General features: G+C 46.5%; 1 protein-coding gene across 1 annotated transcript; it reads left to right on the forward strand.

Moving 5' to 3' along the window:
* LOC133381837 (uncharacterized) lies at positions 1-15,491 on the forward strand. The gene is made up of 6 exons (XM_061621357.1): positions 1-24; positions 502-604; positions 2,289-2,366; positions 3,556-3,639; positions 6,190-6,431; positions 10,793-15,491. The coding sequence occupies exons 2-6, from the start codon at positions 571-573 to the stop codon at positions 12,581-12,583; spliced, it is 2,229 nt and encodes a 742-aa protein (XP_061477341.1). The 5' UTR covers positions 1-24; positions 502-570; the 3' UTR covers positions 12,584-15,491.
* Positions 15,492-19,451: the final 3,960 nt, after the last annotated feature.

Raw genomic sequence — 19,451 nt, forward strand, 5'->3', positions numbered from 1 at the left:
GAGCTGGAGAGAGAAGAATTCAAGGTACAAAAATGGGAAGGGAGGAAAGCGGGGGGGGGGGAGAGCATTCCTAAACTTGCATTCCCTGCATGGCCTAGACAATCTGTCAGGTCCCAAACTGTATAGCGCTTTGTACACCAAAACTAGAACCTTGAACTTGGCCTGTTAGCTAATAGGCAGCCAGTGCAATTCTTTCAGCAGCAGGGTGACATGTTGGCGATACCCTGCCCCAGTGACCAGTCTCACTGCCGCATTTTGCGCCAGCTGCAGCTTCCAGACCAACCTCAAGGGCAGCCCCACATAGAGTGCATTGCAGTAATCCAGCCTGGAGGTCACCAGTGCATGGACAACAGTGGTTGGGCTATCTCGGTCCAGAAACAGCTGCAGCTGTCTTACCAGCCAAAGCTGGTAAAAGGCACTCCTAGCCACAGAAGTTTCCGCCTCTCCTTTCAAATTAGGAGATGGTTCCTTTTTTCAAGAAATCATATCATTTTCTTCTAGGGCCTGCTGACGTTTGGGGAAGTGGTTGAGCATTTCACGGAGAAGGAATGGGCTCTGCCCAGGGAAGTCATGGCAGAGAATTATGAGACGGTGGACTCTCTAGGTAAGGAGACGTTGTTTTCCCCTGACTGATAGATGCTGGAGGCACAAGTTTAGTATTTGCCCCACTTGTTCCTGGTCTGTAGGGACGTAGTTATGGAAGTGTGTCTGTGGGCCATGTTTGGGGAAGGGCTGCACCTCAGGAAACAACACCTGCTGTAGCATGCAGAAGGTTCTACACGGGGTCCCTGACAGCTCCAGATTAAAACAAGGATCAGGGAGCCAGTGTTGGGAAAGGCCTTGCCCTGCCTGAGATGATGATAATAATAATAATAAGAAGAAGAAGAAGAAGAAGAACATAAGAACATAAGAAGAGCCTGCTGGATCAGGCCAGTGGCCCATCTGAAAGACGTGGAGTGACAGTTACCTGCTGGGGCTTCAAGAGAACCGGTTTCCCATCTGGGATTCTGGGCCTTGTGCTCCAAGCCCCTAATGGGAAGAGATGCTCCCTGGCAATCTGGGAGCACCCGCTGGCCATCTCTCTTCCTTCCTCTGCCCAAAGGAAAGGATTTTTTTCACCTTGGAGGCTGGAAGAGGAAACCGAATCAAGGTGGGTACTGGTATGCTTCCATCAGGCTGTGAGCAGGGCTCTACCTCCCTGGATCCTGCATGCAAGGATTGGAATAGAGAGGGTCAGAAAATCCCTAGCAGGGTCTGGCATTTCTGCCAGAATTTTGCAGTATTCCACACGCTGTTATGCTTTTGCGTTGAGGAAGATCTTTTCGTCGTTCTTGGCTGATAAGGTTTCCCTTTTAAGCTTCATCACGTGGCAGTTTGGATCATTATCTGGATAGCCAGTGCTAGAGGGAGATGGAGGGGAAGGTTCCCCACCACCACCACAATTTTCTAACTCTGAACCCATTGTTGGAACCCTTTTAATAGAAATAGCATAACTGAACCACAAACTGGGAGTTAAAATAAGGCTGAAATTCAAAGCATGCGTATGCCTTCAAAATGAATAGGGCGCTCAAATCGGAAGTCAACTATTTTTTTCTTTTGTTGTATTGTTATGTTTTTGTTGTTTGACTTTGTTTTGTTTGCCTTTTGAAAAATTTGAATAAAAAAAAAATTATAAAAAAAAATGAATAGGGCGCTCATTCAAGAAGTTTGATTAGGATGGGAGCATTAATGTGAAATGTAAAATTATGTCTCTTTTAGAAATCCAAGATGTGGCAAAAAGCCATTCCCACCACCACGCATGTGCTTTACCCTATTTGCATATGCATTCTGGAACCAGTAACATTATAGGGTCACTGGGAGCATTTCTGGCTGCACAAATACATGGCAGGGGTTTGATTCTTAATTTCCATGGAATAAAATTTCCTCCAGAATTGTTGAAGTGCATCTGTGGCTCGTTTCTGGAGGAGGAGGACTGCCTCTCGGGTGAATTTTTACTTTCTGTCTGATGATATGATATGGCCCAAATGAAAACAACAAGCTCTGCTAAGTCCCGCAGGGTCATCCCCAACAGGCATTTCAAACTGAGCTTCACATTCAGTGAACGCACATTCACAAGTGGCAGCTTGTCCCTGCTGGGACCACACAGCCCTCTCTTATCCATGCGATGTAGGATTTGTACGTTCAAAATTATTCCTCTTCTTAGCTTTCAGCTCATAGGAACAGCTTCATTTGGAACAGCTGGATATTTTGCGGTCTAAAGTAACGAGTCTTGTCTGTTTCCTTGGAAGAATCAGACCTTAGTTCCTGTTGGGAAGAAGAAGACGATCCCTTTGTCCACGACCCCAGAGAGAAGGAGACATCAGCAGGTAGGTGCTTGGCTCTGTTGCGGGGTCTTTTTTGGTCTGTGAATTGAAGGGTTTTCTTCATTCCTGTGTAATATCGTCCAGAGTGGACTGACCCATCAAGCTGTGAGTTCTACTGGTGGACACCTCCAAAGGGTTCCCAAGTGGATTAGTCCAAAGCTCTCAACTGGTACTGTTAGGTCCGGCTCCAGGTTTCTGGGGTGCCTTGTCCCCACGTTTCCCTCCCCAAACCACATTCCTCCTCCCTTGTTGCCCCGCACCTTTAAAATAAAACAAATCTTCACTGATGTGGCAATGCCCTGTTGTCCAAGGGGAAAAAATGTAAGATTTTGAATTTTGGGAAATTTCCAGGAGGAAATTTACTTTTTCCTCAACTCCCAAAGATTCATGATGGCTTACCATGCTGATAGGCGGATTATATGAATAGTCTCAATGCCTGGGATCCTTCATCTTACACACAGCACACAAACACTTGAGAAATAATTGAATTTCCAGTCTCACTCTTGGCTGTTTGGTCTGCTTCTCTACTTTAAACACACACAAACTGCGCGTAGGGTGTCGAATTCATCCATGTCTGAACCTTGCAAAGATAGAGTGTATGTTCGGTAATTACATGCACTGCAGCCACTGTGCATGGGAACCAAATTGCTCCTTCAAGAACGCCTACACTGCATGCCTTCCCATACCCCCCCATGTGTCCGTTGAGTGGCAGTGCAGCAGGATTGGGTTCTGGATGGCGGGCCCCTCTCTGGTTTTGGGCCCTCAGCCAGGGCCCGACCTGGCCGACCACTAGTGCCAGTTCTGGCTACTAGTCTCTGGAATTAGGGAAAGAGCAGCACCAGAGGCACAAAAGCCCTTTTAGGTCTTGCTTTTGGGCTTCCTATGAAATGCTGAACTAGATAGACTTTTGTTGTGATCCAGTGGGGCTCTTTTTGTAAAGAGAGGAGAGAGCCTTCAGGCTGAGGTTTCCCTTCTATCCTCTGAGAAGCGCCACTGAGTTGAGCTTCATGCACAGCGAGAGCCTGTTTCTAAGTGCCAGGAGAACCCTGCTGGGCCCACATGAGCCTGTCCTGTCAGTCAGACTTTGCCTTTCCCGCCGTTGGCTTTTGGGAGGGGGCCATGGCACTGGGTGGCATGGAATGCCTGAATGTTGTGTACCCCGAATGAAATGACCTGTCTGCTTCCTTGAAAGAAACTGCCAAACTGGCCTTGATGTCGTGGCTGAAAGAAGAGGATCCATTTAGGTGTGGCTCCGAGGAAGAGAAGAGATGGGCAGGTACCGGATTTAAGAGTTTCTTGGGAGAGTTTATATGAACAAAACTATGGTGCTGAAATTGCTTTTTAAGACGCTTTAAAAGTTGATTTTTAAAGAAGTTTTTAAGATGCTTTGTTTTGCTATGTTTTAAAGTCTTTTGTTTTTAAGAGGTTTCAGAGTGCTTTTAGTGGGGCTCCTTCTGGGAGGAAGGGCGGGATATAAATTTAATAAATAAATAAATATGGTACGACATCTGTGCTTATTAGAGTAAATCCAAGCATTGCCAGTGACATAGGCTGCGTACACGTGTGGAAGGGAAACCTTTCCAGACCAAAGATTCTGCTCCAAAGGACAGAGGTTTATTGATCAATAACAAAAAATACCATTATGCATAATGGGAGAGGAAGCTCTCTCGAACTTCACTCTGCCAATCAACAGGAAAACTTTGCTTTTTATAATGATTCATTGTACCTTATGACCCCCTTGGGCCAATCCCTGCCCGGGTATCCTCCCCTGGGGGCGGGTACCTGGCCTATATGTCTAAGGACTGTTTTTGTTCATCCGCAAGAAAGAGGAAGGGTTTTTATGCCCTTCTAACCTTGTTTTGACACATTTAAGGTACGTAACAAGACATCCAGAAACATCTCAAAAAGAGTAATGATCAACACTTCACACAATGTAAAACCAGCATATGTGATTTCTCCTAAGAATCATTCTTGTGATAGTTCCTCTTTTACACGATGTTGCTTCGGGAATAGCTCCGGAAACATGCTAACCACAATCTCTTCAAGCCTGCGTTGAGGAGAACATCTATGCAAACATGCTTCTCTTTTATAATTTTCACTGCAAATGTTATATTTTAACTTCAGCAAATTAAACATACTTCAAAGATGGGTTCCTAAGGGGATAAAATCAGAATTCCTTTCACACACGCTATATGCTTAAAGCCCACCCCCCCTACCCTCCAAAAAAAGGATCCAGGGAACTATAGTTTACCCCTCACAGAGGTACCGTTCCCGTCACCCTTAACAAACTACAGTTCCCAGGATTCTTGGGGAAGGTGCGTTAAAGGGATGGTGTGAACGCAGCCGTAGACGCCTGGCTTCACATTAAGTCTTATTCATTCATTTATTTATTACATCTATATACCGCCCCATAGCCAAAGCTCTGGGCAGTTTACAAAAGAAGTCTTAGGAACTCCCTTGACAATTCAGAGCGACTTCGCATCTTCAGAAGGCAACCTGGGTTCCAGCGGTGCTTGCAATGAACTGGTTTTCGTGGCAGGGAGGGGGGAAGCTGACAGGGTGGTTGCCAGAGCTTGGAGAAGTTACTTTTTTAAACTACAACTCCCATCAGCCCCAGCCAGCATGGCCACTGGATTGGGCTGATGGGAGTTGTAGTTCAAAAAAGTAACTTCTCCAAGCTCTGCAAGTTGGGGGCTTTGGTCCGGCCTCGCTGATCCAGGGACACTGATCTAGGAGCAGGGCTGCGCTGTGTGTCAGGTCCAGCAGGTTGGAGGGGCATGCGGCTTGTTCCTCTGCGCTCTTGGGCGTGGGAGCCAATCCTTCCTTGTTCCTCTGACCCCTTTCCGCAGGGCCTGGCTGCCGACCTGAAAGGGGTAAATGTGAGTCTGGCTTTGCTGGCCTCAGCCAGGCGCACCGTTTCTCGTCCTCTCAGCAGACTTCTCTCAGAGGCAGAGAAGTTTGCGTTGCATCCTGGGTGTTTCGCGATGGAGATAAAGCTGGTCTGTTTGAGTTGGTGGGTGGCGGGGATTCATTTTCTCTCTCCTTCCTCTCTGGGGGACTGATCCCTTTTGAGGGTTGGGGATCTGCTTAGATCATTTTTCCCAGGGCCTGCCCCTCTCTGCTTCGGGCAGCGTCTGCCTCCACTGTTGAAGGTATGTAGGGGTTTGCCACGGAAAGTGTAGCCCAGCCCTGCTTTTGATCAGCCTCATGTACTGAGGTCTGGATGGTGTTGGATGGGCTCAGTGGGGTGAAGGAGCTCAGTAAAGCGCAGCCATCACCACCAGAAATCCCACCCGAAGGCTCCGCCTCCCTCAAATAATCATAGGATCAGAGGAAGTGATGTCCATATTTATTTATTTATTTATTTATTTTATTACATTTGTGTACCGCCCCATAGCCGAAGCTCTCTGGGCGGTTTACAACAATTAAAACATTAAAAACAAATATACAAATTTAAAAACACATTTTTTAAAAACAATTTAAAAACACATGCTAAAATGCTTGGGAGAAGTGGAAAGTCTTAACCTGGCACTGAAAAGATAACAGTGTTGGCGCCAGGCTCACCTCATCAGGGAGATCATTCCATAATTTGGGGGCCACCACTGAGAAGGCCCTCTCCCTTGTTGCTGTCCTCCGAGCTTCCCCCGGAGTAGGCATCCGGAGGAGGGCTTTGGATGTTGAGTGTAGTGTATGGGTGGGTTCGTGTCGGGAGAAACTTGCCATCAGGTATTGTGGTCCTAAGCCATGTAAGGCTTTACAGGTTAAAACCAGCACCTTGGTGGAGGAAAGTGCTTCTTACAGACGTTCCTCTTGTTCTATCTTACAGAGGCACAGAAACGCCAGAATAACGACTGCGTGGTTGTCGGGGAGGAGGGTGCTGCCCAGGATGTGCTAGGGAGACCATCGACCTCTGCCAAACCATTGCCGTGGCTTGGCTTTGAGCGAGCCTTTTCTTTCGTGTCGCAGAGGGGCAAGAACGTGACGGTGCAGTGCAAATTCTGCTTACCCAAAGTGAAGACGGTGAGCGCGGCAACAACCTCCACATCCAACCTGAAAAGACATTTGCAGGTTAGCAGCACTCACGCTTTTGGTGTGCTTTAGAGTGAAGCCGGCAGAGAGAGCTCTTTGAAGGCTTGGGGGACACCTCCAGACATCAGTTTTAATGCTCATTCATGCTGATGTGCTCATGATAATATTCACCCAGGCATTTTGCTAACAGGTGTCGATCTTTTAGTTGGGTGGGTCAGGGTGGGTCCTTTTTTATGTTGTTGCAAGATGGGCACTTTTAGTTAACCATGTTCTTTTATCTTTAACATATTTTAAATTATAGATTGGGTGTTTTTTTTAAGTTGTAAGTTGCTCCGAGACAAAACTATTGAGAGTAAGTGACAAATAAGTATAATAAATAAATAAAATAATTGGGTGGCCACACGCAGTCCCACTTTCAATACTGTTTATGCCTGTGTGCATTCTGGGGTGGTGATGATGATGATGATGATCTTTATTTATACCCCGCCCTTTTTCCAAAACTGGAACTCATGGCGGCTTCCAGATAAAAAATACATATAATTAAAAACATACAAAGTCTACATTAAAATAAGATTAAACCATTTCCAATATTAAAACCATACATACAGCTAAAAGAATTCAGACTAGTTTAAAAATGATATAATAGACATTAGCAATGCAGCACCCTTCACGCCCTATCCTTAGCCTTCCATTCCGAAGGCTTGTTGGAATAGGAAGGTCTTTGCTTGTCGGCGGAAGGACTGCAAGGAGGGGGTCATTCTTACCTCCCTAGGAAGGGAATTCCCAAGCCTAGGGGCAGCCACCGAGAAGGCCCTCTCACGCGTCCCCACTAGTCGTACTTGAGAAGATGTGGGTATTGAGAGAAGGGCCTCTCCTGAGGATCTCAGGGCCTGGGCAGGCTCATACAGGGAGATACGGTCTGATAAATAGCCTGGACCTAAGCCGTATAGGGCTTTGTAGGTCACCACCAGCACTTTGAATTGTGTCCGGAAACAGACTGGCAACCAGTGGAGCATTTTAACAAGGGGGTAGTACGGTCCCCCAGGCACCTGGTTGGCCACTGTGAGAACAGGATGCTGGACTAGATGGGCCACTGGCCTGATCCAGCAGGCTCTTCTTATGTTCTTATGTCCCTGTAACCAGCCCCAGTTAACATTCTGGCTGCAGCACGTTGCACCAACTGAAGTTTCCGAGCAGTCTTCAGAGGCAGCCCCACGTAGAGCGTGTTACAGTAATCTAAGCGGGATGTAACTAAGGCATGTGTCACCGTGGCCAGATCAGACAGCTCAAGGAACGGGCGCAGTTGGCGCACTAATCTTAATTGTGCAAAAGCACTCCTGGCCACTGCAGAAACCTGGGACTCCAAATTTAACGCTGAGTCCAGGAGCACACCCAAACTGCGAACCTGTGTCTTCAGAGGGAGTGTAACCCCATCCAGCACAGGCTGTATCCCTATTCCCTGATTCGCCTTACGACTGACCAAGAGCACCTCTGTCTTGTCTGGATTAAGCTTCAATTTGTTCACCCTCATCCAGTCCACCACTGACGCCAGACACCGGTTTAGAACCGAGTCAGCTTCCTTGGAATTAGGTGGAAAGGAGACATAGAGTTGGGTGTCTTCAGCATACTGATGGCACCGAACCCCAAACCCCCGGACAACCTCTCCCAGCGGTTTCATGTAGATGTTAAATAGCATAGGGGATAAAACTGAGCCCTGAGGGACCCCACAGGCCAATGGCCAACGGCTCGAACAGGAATCCCCCAGCACCACTTTCTGGGTTCGTCCCTCCAGGAAGGAATGGAGCCCCTGCAAAACAGTGCCCCCAAGTCCCATCCCAGCAAGGCGGCCCAGAAGAATACCATGGTCGATGGTATCAAAAGCCGCTGAGAGGTCCAGCAGAACCAACAGGGGCACACTCCCCCTGTCCAGTTCTCTGCGTAGGTCGTCCACCAAGGCGACCAAAGCCGTCTCTGTCCCATAACCAGGCCTGAAACCAGATTGAAATGGATCCAGATAATCTGTTTCATCCAAGAATCCCTGGAGCTGGGAGGCCACCACACACTCTGTTACCTTACCCAAAAATGGAATATTGGACACTGGCCGGTAATTATCCATTATGGAGGGGTCCAGGGAGGGCTTTTTTAACAAAGGCCTTACAACTGCCTCCTTTAGGCACACTGAAACTCTGCCTTGGTGTAAGGAGGCATTAACCACTCCCCCCACCCACTCAGCCAGTCCCTCTCTGGCACTTTTTATAAGCCAGGAAGGGCAAGGGTCTAGCAGACATGTGGTGGCTCTCACCTCTCCAAGGATCTTGTCCACATCCTCAGGCTGTACAAATTGAAAAGAATCCATCATTATTGGACAGACAGGAGCCAAAGTTACATCCCCTGAGACTGTATCAATTATAGCGTCTAAGTTGGAACGAATCTGAGCGACTTTATCTGCAAAGTGCTGTGCAAACTCTTGACAGCGGGCTGTTGAGTGATCTATATTACCTTCTCGGGGGCCAGAATGTAAAAGACCCCTGACCACTCGAAACAGCTCCACTGGACGGCTCCCCACAGATGCAATGGTGGCAGAAAAAGATGATTTCTTTGCTGCCTGCACTGCCACAGAGTAGGCCTTCAAGGAGGCTCTAGCCCGTGTTCAGTCAGACTCGCTCCTAGTCTTCCGCCAACGTCGCTCTAGTCTCCGTCTCATTCGTTTCATCACCGCCAGCTCCTTGGTAAACCAAGGGGCTGGTTTGGCTCCACTTCATGAGAGGGGACGCTCAGGAGTGATCATGTCCACCGCCCTGGCCATTTCCCCATTCCAGAGGTCAACCAGAGCTTCGACAGAATCGTCTGCTGAGGTGGCAGGAAAATCCCCAAGAGCCATCAGGAAACCATCCAGATCCATCAGCCTCCTGGGGCGGACCATCCTAATCGGTCCCCCACCCCTGCAGAGGTTCCGAGTCCCAGTGAGTCTAAACCCCACCAGGTAGTGGTCTGTCCATGACAAAGGAACTACAGAAAGTTCCTCCACACCAAGATCACCATCATCCCCCTCCACACAGAAAACAAGGTCCAGGGTGTGGCCAGCAACATGAGTGGGGCCAGATACTACTGGGACAGACCCATGGTTGTCATGGAGGCCATGAAGTCCTGAGCCACTCCCGACAGGGCGGCCTCGGCATGGATGTTGAAGTCCCCCAGCACCACAAGCCGAGGGGACTCCAACATCAGCCCCGAGACCAGCCCGGCTAGCTCAGGAAGGGAGACTATGGAGCAGCGGGGTGGGCGGTACACCAACAGAGTCCCTATTCTGTCCCGACCACTCAACTTCAGATACACACACTCGAACCCTGGATACTGTGGGGCAGGGCACCTGGTCAGGGAGATAGTATCCCGATAGACCACTGCGACTCCACCTCCCCGCCCCCCAGGTCTTGCCTGCTGCTGCACAGAGAAACCTGGTGGGCAAAGTTGAGAGAGATTAACCCCCCCAGCTTCATCCAACCAGGTCTCAGTAATACAAGCCAGGTCGGCATGCTCATCCAGGATCAAGTCCTGAATGGCCGTTGTTTTACCATTCACCGACCTGGCATTCACAAGCAGCAATTTCAGCCCGGAGGGAATGTCACCACGGCTATTCAGGCTATTTAAACGGGGAGACAGTTTGGGGGCAACCAGCACTCTGTTGCATACCCCTCTCCCCTGATAACATAACTGCCTCCCTACTCCGTATCTCCCTCTGCCCTCTACAACACTAATGGTAGCCCCCTGTATCCCCCTCCCTCCCCTCTTGTAGTGAAGACACATCCTACCGCTATAAGACAGACAAAAGCCTTGTTCTTGAACAAACACACTACTAGCAGGCCAGTATAAACACGTAGAAAACCGCTGGAGTGGGTCACCAAAACTGCTGAGTCAGGGCCTAGCTCTTAATCCTGAGTCAGGCTTTAGTCATAGTCCTACAAGAGCAGGGAATCCTAGAGGCGAGGCCGGGGACCAAGGCAGCCGAAGTCCAAGACAGACAGGGTCCAAAGTCTCACTCTTGGTAGACTTCCTCTTTTATGGTGATGGCTGATGTTATTAATATTGTTAATAACTGCTTCATGTCGAATCATTTCATGTCCTGTAACTTCCAGCTGAAATCCTGTACCTTTTAGCACCACAAACGTTCTGGTTTATTTTCATCCCATTTTTGTTGCGCTGTGGCCCTTGTGGACAGCAATAATGTGGTATCGATTGCTGATGCAGTATTGTTGTATCAAGAGCTACACCCACAATAAAGCACTTGCCTGGAGGGTCCCTGATAAGTTTTATTAAGGCAAAGCCTTGCTTTTGTGGGTCAGCTGATCTCAGAGAATTTTCTTTGTATAAGGCTCTAAAGTGAGGCTGTTTTCTCTTTCCAGAAGCAGCACCCAGAGCAGCTCAGAGCTCTCGAGGCTGCAAAAAGGAAACATACAAAGAGGCATGACTTCTCTGAAGCAGAAGACACTAGTGGAACAAGGCCTCCCAAGATGCAGGTGACCCTAGAGAGGTGGGGATCTGGCAGAGAGCCTGTCACCCAGAAAATCCTGGATAAGAAACTCCTTGATTTCATCGTGGAGGAGGCAATGCCCCCTGAGCTTGTGGACAAGCCATCGTTCGTTGAGTTTGCTCGTCTTGGCCTCAGCAAGGACCTGTCCGTTATGAGTTCGAAGACTCTGAGAGACAGACTGGAAAAAAAGGCTTACCAAATGAGAGAAGAGGTTGCAATGAAACTGACTCGAGTGGCTCATGTGGCCACCAGTGTGGATTGCTGGACACATGGGAAAAACAGTTACCTCGGGGTCACAGCCCACTGGATCAACCCAGATAGTCTGACTCGCGAGTTCTGTGTGCTGGCTTGCAGACGTCTGAAAGGACCCCCCACCTATGATCTCCTGGCTACAACGCTGCACAATGTTCATGTGGAGTACAAAATCCACGACAAAGTGGTATGTACCACCACAGACAACGGCTCTAACTTTAAAAAAACCTTCAGAGTTCTCTACAACGACAGGGAGGCGGTGGATGTCGCAGAGCACTCTGAGGAAGATGATGATGACCAGCAGGATGTGAAGGTGGAATTTGTGGATGTCTATAACATTCTGGATGCAGGTGAAGACCAAGACGAAGAAACAGAAGTACGTTTACGTCCATACGAAAGGTGTGCAAGTCACACGCTGCACTTGGTGGCAACTGAGGATATTGTGAGAGCTCTGAACTCTTTGGGGGGTTTCAGAAAACACTTTTGCTCCTTATTAGGGAAATGTTATAAACTATGGTCCAAGCAAAACCAGTCAGTAATTGCTGCAGCGTACATAAGGGACCAGTGTGGTGACTTTCTCAGGGTTCCAAATAAAACGAGATGGAATTCTATCTATGGTGCCCTGAAGCAACTAAGGGATCTGTTGTCCACTGCGCCACAGAAAATAGATTCCATCATGGACTTCTGCTCCTTGCAGAGGTTCACAACTCCCGAGGTCCACGTCGTCCAGGAGTATTGTGAGATCTTGGGGCCAGTTGCCCAGTCCATCGATATCCTTCAAAAGGAAAATGGCATGTATATGGGTTATTTGCTGCCAACTCTGCATGCTCTAGACCATAAACTGCAGGTGTTGGAGAAGAAGTCTGTAAATTACACCTACTGCCGCCCTCTGGTGAAGATTGTACGAGGAGCAATCAGAAAAAGGTTTGGGCCAATTTGGGAGAAGCGCCAGCTTTTGGTGGCAGCATCCTTACACCCTCGGTTCAAGCTGGACTGGCTGGATCTGTGCAATACAGATCTCAGCAGGTATGACATGGAAAATTGTCTGAGAGATCACATTCACGAAGTAGTTGCTAAGCAGGGTGAAAGCGCTTCAGACAAGGAACGTGCAAACGACTGCGACGATGACTTTTTCAGCATACAGTCTCAGAGCAAAAAGTCAGCAGAGGACTCCGCAGAAGAGGAAGTCTCAAGGTACCTGGAGTTTCCAAACAGGGAGCTGTCATCGCTGCATGCCTTCCCACGCGTTTTGAAAAGCTTCCTTCAGTACAACACGGGTCTGCCTTCAAGTGCAGCTGTGGAGCGTCTCTTCAGCACAGGCGGGAATGAAATGGCTGTCAAAAGACATTCTCTGACTGATGACATGTTTGAGCACCTGGTGCTCCTAAAGCAAAACAAGGCGATAGTTTGAGGATCTCTTTGTTTAAAAAATGTGTGTTGCGGCCATTTACACTGAATATCTAAAGACGTTTTCTTAGTCTTCTACTTTGCAAGCTGTTTGACTGTACAAGTTACTTCACAAGCCGGTATGTCTCAGCTAGTAATCAAAACTCGCAGTCTGGGCTTTTAAGTTTAATGATGATCACCGTTGGTGGAAAAATGAACAATTCGACCTTCGAGGTCCTTGGGATGGGTAAATCGTCATGAGTCTGTCATCTATCGTATGTTGTTAATATAATTGCTTTTATTATGTATCGATGACTGTCCAGTATTTCTATCTATTGTTATTAATATGATTGCATCTGATATTATTGTATTTTATCTTTTTTAATGTACGTCGCCTAGAGTGGCTAATTGCCAGATAGGCGACAAACAAATTAAATATTATTATTATTATTATTATTATTAGGAATGTATTTTGAGGTTTCCTTAGTCCTCTTACGTGTGGTTTTTACACTTCAGGCTTTTTGGTTCTTTAAGTTTACCATTATAATTCTTGGGGGAAACGATTCTCATTCCATTGTATCTTTTTATGTTTTCTTAGTCATCTTATGTATATTTTATATTTCAGCTCAGCAGCTTGAAACATCCTGAATGCTGATTTTCTTTTTTTAGCTGAAGATGAACTTTTTATGCTCTAATATTTTACAAATTATTTTAATTTCATCTCCTAGTGATCTCTAGCACGCAGTTTGCCTTCTTCACAGCTGCCACACATTGGGTCGACATAATCATCAAGTTATCCAGTATGATCCCAAGGTCTCGTTTCTGGTCAGTCACCGCCAGTTCAGACCCCATGAGCGTATATGGGAATTTAAGATTTTTTTGCCCCAAAATGCATCACTATACACTTGCTCACATTAAATTGCATTTGCCATTTGACCGCCTGTTCACTCAGTTTGGAGAGGTCCTTTTGGAGCTCTTCACAATCCCTTTATGTTTTAGCCACCCTGAACAATTTAGTAACATCAGCAAACTTGGCCACACTTCCAGCACTAAATGGACCAATGCTCTGACTTGATATAAGGCATCTTCCTATGTTCCTCATTCTAATCCTAGATCATCTTTGACCAAGTTAAAAAGCACAAGTCCCAGTACAGATTCTTGGTGGGCTTCACTTTCTATTGCTGTTCTCTCCTTTCTGTTTCCTAGCCAGTTCCTGATCCACAAGAGAATCTCTCCTCTTATTCCATGACAGCTAAGCTTACTGAGGAGTCTTTGGTGAGGTACCTTATCGAAATTGTTTAAAAGTCTTAACTATACAAGGTCAACTGGATCACCTCTGTTAATATGCTTGACTCAAAGAACCCTGATAGGTTAGTAAGAAAGTAATAAGAATAGGTTCCATGCAGAAACCATGCTGGTTCTGCTTCAGCAAGGTTTGTTCTTCTATATGCTTATCTAACAATACTTTCTGCCAGTTTTCCTGGAACAGACATTAAGCTAACCAATCTGTAATTTCCAGGATCCTCGTGGATCCTTTTACTTTGGTCACTTTCCATTCCTCAAGTACAGTGGCTGAACTCAGGGACAAGTTACACATTTTTGTTAGAAGATCTGCAATCTCCTTTGAGAACTCTCAGTGGCTTGCCACATAGGCCCAGGGATTTGTCGGTTTCTATTTTGTCAATTAAGACTAGAACTTCATCTCACTTCATCCTTGTTTGCCTCAGATCCTTAGACTCCCTTCTTGCAAAGGTTAGTTCAGGCACAGGGATCTGCCCTATATCCTCTACTGTGAAGACAGATGAAAAGAATTCATTCAGCTTCTCTGCAATTTCCTTATCCTTCTTTGACACACTTTTGATTCTTGCCAAACTTTGTGTTCCTTTTTGTTCTCTGCATTTAGGCAAGAATTCCATTTACTGAAGGATGCTTTCTTGCCACTAATACCTTCTTTTGACTCTTTTCCCTGGCCTTTGATACCTAAGATGTGTGTTTTCAGGACCCACCCAGTTCATATGCTTGTAATTTATTTCAACTGTATTTAATATTGAATTTTAAACTGTTATAAACCCCACCCCACCCCCTGGGACCTGCTGGTGAAAGGAGGGTAAACATCATCATAGCAAGCACCACCCTTGCATCCTCTTGGACCTGCTGATAACCTTTCTTGGCCTGCAGTATAACTCCAGACCTTTTGACTTTCAATATCCTTTTTGCCATTCCTTTATTTTTGGGAACTTTCCTTTTCTGAAGCCGAGTGTGACTGTTGGATTTGTCAGCAACTTTCCTCTCTGGACTTTGCTTCATTTCTTTTTCACACAGACAGGTTTTTTTTCATGATACCTTTTTGTGTTGCAACTTATACATAAGAGAAGGCTTTGTTTTGAGATTTTAAGAAGCTTTGCTTCTAATTTTACAGTAATTTAGGTTTTTTTGTACACCTCTGATGATTTAATTCCTGAGTAACGTTTAGACTATTTTATTTTGAAACATTTTTGTTCATCTCGGCTAATGTTCTGTTTGAATTTTCCTGGACACCAGACTGATCTCTTGTAACATGCATGGAAGACCACAGGGGCCTGATTTCTGGAATTTCACTCTGCATTGATAGTTGTGTTCTTCTCTTAAAAGTCCATGTAGTTAGGACAGCTGGGATTATGTAGGAAGCTTTAATTGAGTACGTTTTAAAGGGCCGATGGAGTTTAGATAGGCCGATGTAGGATTCAGCAATGGTTAAATTGTAGTTAATTTTAATCTTGCATATTCTTCTGTGTAGAATTAAGTTGAATAGTCAAGTTTACGTATTCATATTCTGTTTTTCCATGTAATCCCTATATGCATATACTGTTCCCTTCCCCAAAATTCATTCATGCATGATGTACTGTTGATTTCTCTTTGATGTTGTTATGCTTGAAATGCATTCACTAGTCTTTTGCTGATATAGTTAAAATAAATAACATTGAACAGATTTGAGCCTCTCGGGTCCTGTTTGGTCACCACCTTCTCGCCCATTGGGGCAAATCAAAAATTACTTACTTGGGGGCTTTGGGATTTCTTTAGGTCAACAGGAGGAAGAGGAGAGTATGCATGCTGGCAAACTCGCTGAGCCGCTTAACTCACCTTGACACTTTGTCACTAGGGCAGAGATGCTTCGTCATCGGGGGCTCCCTATAGCTAGACCTCTGTTGTGTGGAACTATACCTTACTGGGAATTTTCTTTTAGCCACTTTTCCAAAATGGGGATTTAGTTTACAGTTTAGCTTCCGAGCTGTAAGTCAGAGCTTCCGAAACTTTCCCCCCACGGATCGTTTGAAAATTGCAGAAGGTTTTGGTGGGCTTCTTAATGTTATTTTCTGGCAGTTGCAATGCATTGTGCTAGATGTGGTGTGGTTTTTAATCGTATTTTTATAGTTTCGTTTCTTATATTGTATTTTGTATTTATAATTTATTTATAGGATACTATTGGAGCACCTCAGGTTGTCCCCAACGGTCCATATTGCTGGAAGCGCCAGGTCTGAAATCATAGAAAATCAACTTGTATGTATCCGGTCATTTTTTACGCTGAACTCCCAGCCACGAAGATGATAGCAATTTTGATACTTTTAACTGCTCTGGACCAGAGTGTCCCCTGAAAGGGCCCTGGGATCACATCACGTGCCGCAAGGCAAAAGGAAGCTGTTTGATGACAGTTGTGTGATAGGACATCTTTCATCCTGACACGGCATGTACCAATTCAGAACTGCATTTTAGGGGTGGGTGAAGGGAAGGAGGGGAGAGGAATCAGTCAATGTGCAGGAAATAATGCCATTGTATAAATCTATGGTGCGGCCACATTTGGAATACTGTGTACAGTTCTGGTCGCCTCATCTCAAAAAGGATATTATAGAGTTGGAAAAGGTTCAGAAGAGGGCAACCAGAATGATCAAGGGGATGGAGCGACTCCCTTACGAGGAAAGGTTGCAGCATTTGGGGCTTTTTAGTTTAGAGAAAAGGCGGGTCAGAGGAGACATGATAGAAGTGTATAAAATTATGCATGGCATTGAGAAAGTGGATAGAGAAAAGTTCTTCTCCCTCTCTCATAATACTAGAACTCGTGGACATTCAAAGAAGCTGAATGTTGGAAGATTCAGGACAGACAAAAGAAAGTACTTCTTTACTCAGTGCATAGTTAAACTATGGAATTTGCTCCCACAAGATGCAGTAACGGCCACCAGCTTGGACGGCTTTAAAAGAAGATTAGACAAATTCATGGAGGACAGGGCTATCAATGGCTACTAGCCGTGATGGCTGTGCTCTGCCACCCTAGTCAGAGGCAGCATGCTTCTGAAAACCAGTTGCCGGAAGCCTCAGGAGGTGAGAGTGTTCTTGCACTCGGGTCCTGCTTGCGGGCTTCCCCCAGGCACCTGGTTGGCCACTGTGAGAACAGGATGCTGGACTAGATGGGCCACTGGCCTGATCCAGCAGGCTCTTCTTATGTCCTTATGTTCTTAAAAGGGTATTGTGTTGGGGAGCCAGAGGGAAGGTTCCATATTCACTGGATTTATCTTAGCTTGGAAAAGTTACTTTTTTTGAACTACAACGCCCATCATCCCAACCCAGTGGCCATGCTGGCTGGGGCTGATGGGAGTTGTGGTTCAGAAAAGTACCTTTTCCAAGCTCTGGCTTCAGCTCAATGTAAAATTTAATACAACCTAAGACATGAAGCAATAAAAAGATAATTGAAAATCAGTATGAATATTTGATATGGACATGCTGTTGGCCACTAAATAAAAGAAGACTTAATTACAGTGGAAGGGGCAATAGGTCAGTGGTAGAGCATTTCCCTTACATGCAGAAGGTCCCAGGTTCAACCCCCAGCATCTCCAGGAAGGGCAGTCAGTGTAGACAGGACTGAGTTAGGTGGACCAACGTGATTCAGTATAAGGCAGCATCCTATTCTCATTCAGCTGTGTACTCTAGCTAAGATACTGTGCCAAGTATCATTTTTCTCGCCCTCTAACACCTTTTGAAGAAGAGCGTTCGCAGGGCTTTACTCATGGTTGCCAGGCCCAGCCTCCAAGAGGTCTTCTGTATCTTTAAAAGCTGTGCAGGGGGGGAAGGGAGAATCCCACCTTGTGGTTTTTCCCATGACAGTGCTGCAAGAACACCTGCACTTGGCTGACTTCCTCTTCTCCTAAAGATACAGGATCAGTCTCAGGCCCTGAACCTGGCAACCCTAGGGAGGCTACATGTGCCTTTTGTAGAATAAAAAGGTGGGGGAAATGGTGAAAAGCAATGATACTGTTCACAATGTTTTCCTTTCTGCCCAGTGCCCACCCACCCAATCTCCTCCCCCAGGTCAGCGTTGGACTACGACCTGGGAGACCAGGGTTTGAATCTCCACACAGCCGTGAAGCTCACTGGGTGACCTAGGGCCAGTGACTGCCTCTCAGCCTCAGAGGAAGGCAATGGTAAAACCACATCTGAATACCATTTACCATGAAAACCCTATTCAAAGGGTTGCCATAAGTCTGGTTGACTTGAAGGCAATCCATTTCCATTTTCAAACATGATTGCACAGAAATAAATCCCATTGAACTCAAAAAGTATGCAAATGGCCAAACCCACCCTCCCTTCTCCTATCCCCTCCCTCTTGCCCCTTCCCTCCCCCTTCTTTTGCCCCTCCCTCCTCCCCCCTTCCAATCTCCTCCTTCCCCCTCCCCTTCCTCCTCCCCATGGTCAGTTTTACCTATCTTAAGCATGATTGCACGGAAGTAAATACCATTGAACTCTAAAAAAAGGTAAAGGTGTCCCCGCACTTACAGTGCAAGTCCTTTCCGACTCTTAGGGTGACGTCTTGTGACGTTTACTAGGCAGACCATATATATGGGGTGGGATTGCCAGTTCCTTCCCCGGCCTTTCTTTACCCCCCAGCATATGCCGGGTGCTCATTTTACTGACCATGCATGGATGAAAGGCTGAGTGGACCTCGACCCCTTTTACTGGAGATTCAACTTCCTCCCGTTGGAATCGAACTCCTGCCGTGAGCAGAGCTTCGGCTATAAGCATGCAAACGATCAAACCTGCCCTCTCCTCCCCCTTCCTTTGCCCCCTCCGATATGTTCCCTCCCTCTCCCCTTCCCCCTTGGTCAGTTTTACCTATCCTAATCATGATTGCATAGGAGTAAATCCGATTGAACTTAATATTCATGCAAATGATCAGACCTGACTTTCCCCTCTTTCCCCTTTCCTCTCCCTTCCTCCTCCCCTCTTCCTTCTTCCTCCTCCCCTGCCCACTCCAGCCCTCCTTCCCTCCCCCCCCCGGTCAGTTTTACCTATCCTAAGCATGATTGCACAAGAGTAGATCCCACTGAACTCAATAAACATGCAAATGATCACATCTGTCCTCCCCTCCCCCTCCTGCCTGCTCCCATCCCAGTCCTCCCCTCTGCCTTTCCATTCCTGCTCCCTTCCCCATTCCCTGTGGTCAGTTTCACGTATCCTAAGCATGATTGCAGGGGAGTAAATCCTACTGAACTCAATAAGCATGCAAATGATCAATCCATTCTCAGCAAACTTGCACAGGATCCCATTTCTTACCTCCCGGATTAAAAAGCAGGGAAATTCACTAATAGGCAAAAAACCTTGTGGTTTAAGAATGTACCTATAGCCCACAGATATTTCTATCAAACTTTAAAAAGCAGGGAAATTGGGCAGCTGTAGTGAATGTACCAGGGGAGCAGGAGACCTGACCTCCTCTCTGAGATATTGGACTGCCCTACAAATTGGTTAAAATGCAAACACCATTTGGGTTGGTCTTTCACAGTCCAATCTACTTGCTGTGTAGCTTGGAAGAATTTGGTAATGTGCCTCTGAGCATATGGTGAGTGGTGGCAACACCTGCAATCAGCCCA

The sequence above is a fragment of the Rhineura floridana genome, chromosome 3, assembly GCF_030035675.1.
Source record: "Rhineura floridana isolate rRhiFlo1 chromosome 3, rRhiFlo1.hap2, whole genome shotgun sequence".
Classification (NCBI taxonomy): domain Eukaryota; kingdom Metazoa; phylum Chordata; class Lepidosauria; order Squamata; family Rhineuridae; genus Rhineura; species Rhineura floridana.

What these genes read in the sequence shown, in the direction of transcription:
- LOC133381837 (XM_061621357.1), top strand. Translation starts at nt 571, where the DNA reads ATGGCAGAGAATTATGAGACGGTGGACTCTCTAG. An exon ending in AGAGAAGGAGACATCAGCAG is followed by an intron (nt 2,367 to 3,555) that starts GTAGGTGCTTGG and finishes CTTCCTTGAAAG; the next exon opens with AAACTGCCAAACTGGCCTTG. An exon ending in GGAAGAGAAGAGATGGGCAG is followed by an intron (nt 3,640 to 6,189) that starts GTACCGGATTTA and finishes TCTATCTTACAG; the next exon opens with AGGCACAGAAACGCCAGAAT.